This window comes from Styela clava, chromosome 3 (genome assembly GCF_964204865.1).
Source record: "Styela clava chromosome 3, kaStyClav1.hap1.2, whole genome shotgun sequence".
NCBI lineage: Eukaryota > Metazoa > Chordata > Ascidiacea > Stolidobranchia > Styelidae > Styela > Styela clava.
In genome coordinates, this window is record NC_135252.1 from 13,278,831 (window position 1) to 13,285,798 (window position 6,968).

At 35.4% G+C, this 6,968-nt stretch overlaps 1 protein-coding gene across 2 annotated transcripts; it reads right to left on the minus strand.

Moving 5' to 3' along the window:
• Window positions 1–755: 755 nt before the first annotated feature.
• On the minus strand, window positions 756–5,050 carry LOC120343097 (GLIPR1-like protein 1). Of its 2 annotated transcripts, none has more exons than XM_039412206.2 (7): window positions 4,838–5,050; window positions 3,926–4,130; window positions 3,181–3,357; window positions 2,388–2,517; window positions 2,002–2,109; window positions 1,620–1,709; window positions 756–1,041 (listed from the first exon to the last, which is right to left on the minus strand). In XM_039412206.2, exons 1-7 carry the CDS (start codon window positions 4,921–4,923, stop codon window positions 956–958), a joined length of 882 nt encoding a protein of 293 aa, XP_039268140.2. In that variant the 5' UTR covers window positions 4,924–5,050; the 3' UTR covers window positions 756–955. The 2 variants fall into 2 exon arrangements, with proteins under 2 accessions (XP_039268140.2, XP_077967107.1); XM_078110981.1 differs by having other exon boundaries at window positions 1,620–1,754; window positions 4,838–5,048.
• Between the last annotated feature and the right edge of the window lie 1,918 nt (window positions 5,051–6,968).

Sequence of the window (6,968 nt, forward strand, 5' to 3'; positions counted from 1 at the left end):
AGCGAAAAAAAAGTAATAGCCTTCTGGAGAAAAATTTTATCTTCAACCACTGAAAATTTCAAAGCAATTGATCCAGTATTCGAAGAGAAAAGCGACTTTTTAAAAACGTGTCAAAGAACAACAACAACATAATATTGAAACGATCGCTATGTCCACTACGTGTCCAATAATATATACTACTTTTCTGGACGAAAAATAAAGAATTTTTAGAAATACGTCAAACGCAATAACCAAGAAGGCCGGGAAATTGAAGCACATAAGTTGAATCGCGGACAAAGACAGTGTTCATCAATTAGTCTTCATTTTCAACAGAAGTGAATGGTGGTGTGGAAAAGGAAACGACAAAACTGATAGGCTATATAAAAATTCTTTCCTGACCACTCGATTCAATGGATATTTTCCATTTAAACATTTCTCGTTGACTGACACTCTCGCTTCAATTTACTTTTTCAAATTTTCTTTATTCATCATAACATGTTTGAGAACTAGTAAAATCATTTGACTTGTTTTGACGTCATCCGCTGCTGAACCAGGTAATTATTATGTCACTGACACGATAACTTGATTGTCGTTCGCGCTCCTCGTCAATTGCGGTCGGAACGTTTGTATCACAGCATGAATACGCACGGTATTATTGCATTTCATATTGTTGTTTGCAACGCTCTTGTGTTACGAATAAAAGATTAACACTTGTTTGTATATTTTATCCTACTGTGTCCCGTTGTCGAACGTCACATTAATATGACCACTCGCAGCATAATTACGGTATTTAATACACAGGGTTAAACTTGATTGCAAACAGTTGAATCCGAATCAATTGTCGTAGGCCTACAGTATATATATACATTAGTTTATATATAAACAGAATGTTATCTACGCTACTTTTGAAACATTTTATATTTTAAAAACGTATAATGACTGATATATTTTAAAACATCGTGATTTGTAGCTGGCTTCAGCCAAACGTGTTCATTACAGTGCCCCAAATACTTGACAAAGCTATCCAGAGGAAGATTGAAGGACGGGAACAGCCTGCTGATCCTGAAATAAAACACATAATGGAGTAGAAATGTTCGATTATCTTGACGAAAAACAATGATCAATATAATCTATGCCTGAATACAGTAGGCATGGTGAGTTGAAACACAAACTGGTGCTAGCACTTCAAATCAGTATGCAGTCCGTACAATCGTATGCGGTGGCGGGCGTAATGGGCAAGATTTTTTATTATTCATTTTGAACAATTTTCCGTCGAATTCTGAGAAAACAAAGTTCTTTGCATTGAAGTTTTTCGTACCTTTGGGCTTCACTTGCGAGTTTTATTTAGGTGTCTCTAATTTCGGTCCAAACGAAATAATGCCAATATGTTTTCGAAAGAGTTGCGTTTAAGCTGCTAGACTAGGTTTACATAAGTTGCCAGATTTTTTAATACCAATTTTATGACTATTTTCCAACGAAATGCTGTTTATGAAATGAATAGCCAGTTTGCGATGGTAGACTTGCTGAAGAATACATATAAAATCTTGTGATAGTAAGGTGAGGCATGTATTTTTATGAAACCAGAAAAGTCTAAAATATTGGTAAATGTACACCATTCATTGCACATTTGTGTCACAAACCTGTGGTGCTTTGTTCACTTGTCTTAGTTGGTGCATCAGTGCTCATGTTTCCGTGTAAATAGGTGATTTCGTGTTGAATCGTAGTGGTATCTGGGTATACATGCGTTATTGAAGTTGTCAGGCTTTGTGTTGTTACTTTCAAATAAAATCAATGGCTTACGTTGTGAGCAATACACTCATAATCGAGGGTATCAAACTATTAACTTGTCAATATGTTTTACCTTCCTGGAATTAATGCGTTCACGGACAAACTGATTTATTTAGGCAACTAGTGAACTAGTTAAAAAAATTGCAGGTTGAGAAATGAGATGATTTCATATAATAATGTATGGGAAAACGAAAAGATGGTTGGTTTAAAGTCTATAATGCGTTATCACTATACCTTCAATATTGACATCTCCTCTAGCAGGATTACTACAAAGTTTATCAACGCAGACGTCTTGGTCATTACATTGTGAACAGGATGTTCCTTTTATATAAGGCTTGTATCCTGAGAAATGAAATTCGCACATTCTAATGATGTCAAGTATATACTGCAAAATTCTCTCAATGTAAATTGATGAATCAAGTTACAATCAATTCATTAACCTCGCCAAGGACGGCTTCGGTGTTGTTAAAACTTACCCTTTTTTTAATTATTTGAAGGTTGTAAAGATAAAAATGTCTTATGGGCACCAAAAACCACCATTGGTGGCTTTGCGGAGGATTTTAGTTTAGTGATATTGTTAATGAAATCAATTACTCAGTAGATAACGTAGGGTAGCGCACCTCGTATGTTTCCCCCTGGTGCATAATTGCAGGCAAATAGAGTCGCGTCTGTCCATATTTTACCGTCGACAAGGACAGATTCACAAGTTGTCATTCCACAGCCAACTTTATATGATTGAGCCCATACCACCTGAAAATAGGATAGTTTACCCGCTTTTCATCCTGCCTATTTTGTGTTGCGCTGGGAATGAAATTTTGGCAATAAATAAAGTCAAATGTATATATGTATATATATACATACATAATATTTAAAACAAAATTTGCATATAATTTTTTAACATCTTATCGTCCGGAATATTATAATAAAATGAATGCTCAAACGAAAGGATTCCGCAATCAAAGTAAGACGGATTGTCTTGTGTGCTGTCATTTTTTTATGCGTCGTTGCGAAGTTCAGGAGAAAAAAAGTGGAAGTAACAAATATTCATCGAGGACAATTTTGTTCAATTCGTATTTAATCATCAATAAGAACCGTACGCTTGTATTACCGCAGTCATACGTTTTACAATTCGCATTACCTCACCACAAAAAGTTAAAATCGGACGATCGTGGATCTTTTGGCATAATGTCAGGTCAGCAAAAATTTCGTCCAACATTACATAACGTTTTAAAGAATGTAACCTGAAAGAGAGAACGACCCAGCGACGAATATCCCGCAAACTGGCAACATGACGCGGCTCTATGAATGCCGATCACTGCATCAAGATATACCGGCATTCGTAGATATGGAGAACAGCGCCGCACCGAGAAAAGTCGTATAGTCTCAAGGTCCTATTCAAATAGAATACCATACCTGAGTATAATGACCACAAACTTTTCCTGGAGTACAAGTCAGTGTATCAAATGAGTAATCACGTTTTTCATCATCCCAAGCCACAACCGCACCAGGTCCATAATTTTCGTCTATTTTCCTCCCCATCGAAATATACAAATTTTCACCAACATACGTAAATCCGTCCAATTTACGATCCTGAATGTGTACATCAAACACAAAAAAAAATAATATGTTTCATGGTGTAAAAAAATTTAGTCTGGTTTTTCACTTTTCTGAGGAAGATGAGAGACGATATGTACAATATTTTCGTGTTAAAAATAATAAACAAAGTTTGCGATATACTAATTAAACAACATTTAATTGGCATATAAAAAAAGTGCATTTTGATCAATTTCAAGGAACAAATTAAACAAAATATTCACTGTACGCCCGGTAATGTCTGCAAACGAAAATTTATGTTTTATAAATGCATTTAATGCATCCTTTAAATATATTTTTACTACTTCCATCTTCATATATTCTTTGCTTCATTATGATTAACCTGTTAAAATCAGATACGGAAATATTCAAATTGAAACATTGTGATGCAAAATTCGATTCGAGGATGGAATATTTGAAACTTACATCCCGAATTGTTGTCTGTCTGAAATCATACGATTACGTAGCATCTCTAATACCTAATTGTTCATACTTGGTATTTATTGAAGCAAATAATCGTTTGAAAGTTTTGATATTTATTATACCAAGTCTTGAGTTCTCTAACCTCATTATGTTCATATATGCATTTCTTTGTATAGTCAGACGCCAATCGCTCGAGATCGTCATTCCACGACATTTTCAGCATATTTGCAGCCGACGGAGAAACAATTCGTCGAAGTTCATTGTGTTTATTCAATATCAATTCCTTTTCACTATTTGTAAGTTGTAGGTGAGTATTTGTGGCGCGGCGCTCCAGATTATGTGAACGCCTGTGAAACACACATTCGAATATTGAGAGATTCGAAAGAGCAGCCAAGAACGCCATTTTTGGGCTGGAGTATTTAACCGGTTTTAAATTTCTTGAAATTTTCGAAGCAAATTCATTAAATTGAATCACCAGACAAATTGTTTTCTAAACATCGGCATCCATATTGAAAAAAGAATTCAAGGTAATATTGACTGATCTGCCATTAAGCCTTGTGAGAAGTTGACAAAAAATGTATATGCTTTTAGCTTTAATAAAGAAGATTCGGGATGATTTGTGTGCAATAAATAAAGTAACTACTCGCATCTACTTGCGATCTCGGTTTACCAAAACATTAAAGTTGATTATTCTGGAATCGTATTTAATGCAGAGAAGGTTCAACACCGCAGCATAGTAATTTAAATAAGATTTGCATATATATATATATATATATATATGAGCAGGTATATGGTAATGAGGTAAAAGTCTGCATATGAAAATAAATAAATCTATCTGTTTCTATGACGGTGTACCTTGAACTTATTTGATATTTACTGAGTCTCAACTGAAATAACAAATCGTATTGTATATACGAGAATGTTTTAAACATTTCACATAAAACTAAATCACATAATATAGAAAGCATATAATCAAAATACTGTATTCTTAATCCATTTTCCGCTTAGTCACATACTAAGTTTTAAACATATATAATCAGGAAAAATAGCTTACAGTTCAACCGTATTAGCGTCATTCGTGCACCATAGCACCACTGCTAAAACATGTAAGAGAATTATAGACTGGAACTTCAAGGCCATGTCGCCAACGATCAACTTAATAAGTAAAATTGATTTTTAACGTCAATAACTCAGGTCTCACTGATCCAAAACTTACGCCTACCTGTGGAACTTTTGATGATCTATTTCGCAAAAGGAAATTACGCATCATATTGGCGGGCTTCGCGGCAGAATTGCGGAAGTTGATTAGCTTATAGTAATATTATTATTATGACTTCATTATTCAATTTTTCGGGATGAAGGTGTGATAAGTCATGAAGTAAGTTACACGTTTGACTTACTCATGTTGCAAGCAAACATGATGGCGTTAAATTTACGATCACTTATTTAGACTTCTATCTTGAGTTTACGATCGTATTGCTTATATTTGTGGTTGGCGGTGTGGATGTATGATAAATGACTGGTACCAAACTTAGTTTTGGTTTATAAAAAACCCTGCCTTCTAGTGATTTATATGCGTGTGTGAGCTGTCCAACTGATTAGGCTAGTGAGAGTTAATATGCACACCGAATATGATGACGATTAATGTTACAAAATATGTGATTTTCTCCAGCTTCAAAGCAATGAGCTAACTTAATTTGAGTCGCTAACGTCTGGGCCTATATGAGATGATCGTAATATTGCCTTACGTCAAATATTGTGTATATACTCTATAAATGATGACTGCTTGGAACAGCTGTCGGTGATTCTTGTCTGAATTCGGATAATACAGTGGTGGTAGTCTGCTTAGTTGTGATTTTATTGAAAAGCATCACACATGCTTCTGATATTTTTTTGAAAAACTATTTCGCGGCATGTGCAATGAGACACAAACTCGTAAGTCTTTTTCTATAATATTCTACTACATTTGCGAGCGATTCGCGGATAACTCGACGTTTTGTTTTGATTATCGATCGTTCCTCCATACGAACCAACCGAGATGAATAAAATTGCTCGATTGGATAACTTCAACAGCGAGAGAGCTTTTTACTTTTATCGATCTTGATCGGTAAGTATGTTGATAGGTTTGTCTGTCTGTCTGTTTGTTTGTCTGTTAGACACTTTCGTATCTTACGCGATATCTGACGAAAGCGAGGTTGAATCTGCTCCAAATTTCGCATGTGCATTCATCATCTCGGACCAGAAGTCTATTGATTTTGGATGAATTATGTCCTATAATTAGCGAGTAATTGATTAATTAGTGATGGGACACGCGATGTCACTATAGAGTCAGAGCGAATGAATCGAAACCGCAGTTTCTGTTTTGAGGGATCCCCTAACTTTCGATCGATACGTCTTCGGTCTCCGAACGATATTCTTGTTTTAGGATTTCGTTAGGTATCAGTGGCTGCTCATACCTGGCCTTGTTCGACGAAAAAGACACGAGTGAGCGTCATATTCAAATAAATGCTTAGGCCTACTAACACGCACCAACATATATCGAACGTATTAGATATAGAAACATAAAGAAGAATGGGATTTTCCTATTCAATGTCTACAAAGCCGCAATACAACAATTAGGGCGTGGTCATGAGTTTTTTTCTGTTTCGGTATTTTGGAAGTGTGATTTATATCTAGTATTCAAATAACTCATATATACTTGAAGATGTCGAACCGTCTTTGTGCCTTAACAAAAATTAACGGTGCCGAATAACTTGATTCAATATCAAACGGCATTAATGAACTTTACATTGTGTCAAGTCGCTTGGCCGCAAGTAAATAAATAAAAATACTTGGCTGAAAATTAAGCAACTGGTGCTCAAATGATGATTAGTGTATCGGGGACTGAATTTGAAGTTTCGGATTTTGTATTTTCATTCAACGATTCGGGTAAAAAAAGATTTGAAAAAGTGCACGAATAAGCTGAAAGTTTGAAATGTACCCCAGTTTTTTTGTGATATTGAATAGAAGCGGAGCGCCTCAAGGCTTTTATTATGGCTGCCACACCAGGAAATTTGTACTGACAGAAAACCTGTCAGCTTGGAAAGCTAGACACAGGATATTCGCTCAACTGCGCCTGTAGACAAGTTCACGCCTTCGAAACCAAACTTAGAGTGAATGCCTGGTGTAAAAAAGAATGACATCGT

Coding starts and splice junctions, on each gene's coding strand:
- LOC120343097 (XM_078110981.1), bottom strand. CDS start 4,923: ATGGCCTTGAAGTTCCAGTCTATAATTCTCTTACATGTTTTAGCAGTG. Junction 2,518..3,180: donor TTTGTGGTCATTATACTCAG/GTATGGTATTCT, acceptor TCCTATTTTCAG/GTGGTATGGGCTCAATCATA. Junction 1,755..2,001: donor AGGAGATGTCAATATTGAAG/GTATAGTGATAA, acceptor TTTATTTGAAAG/TAACAACACAAAGCCTGACA.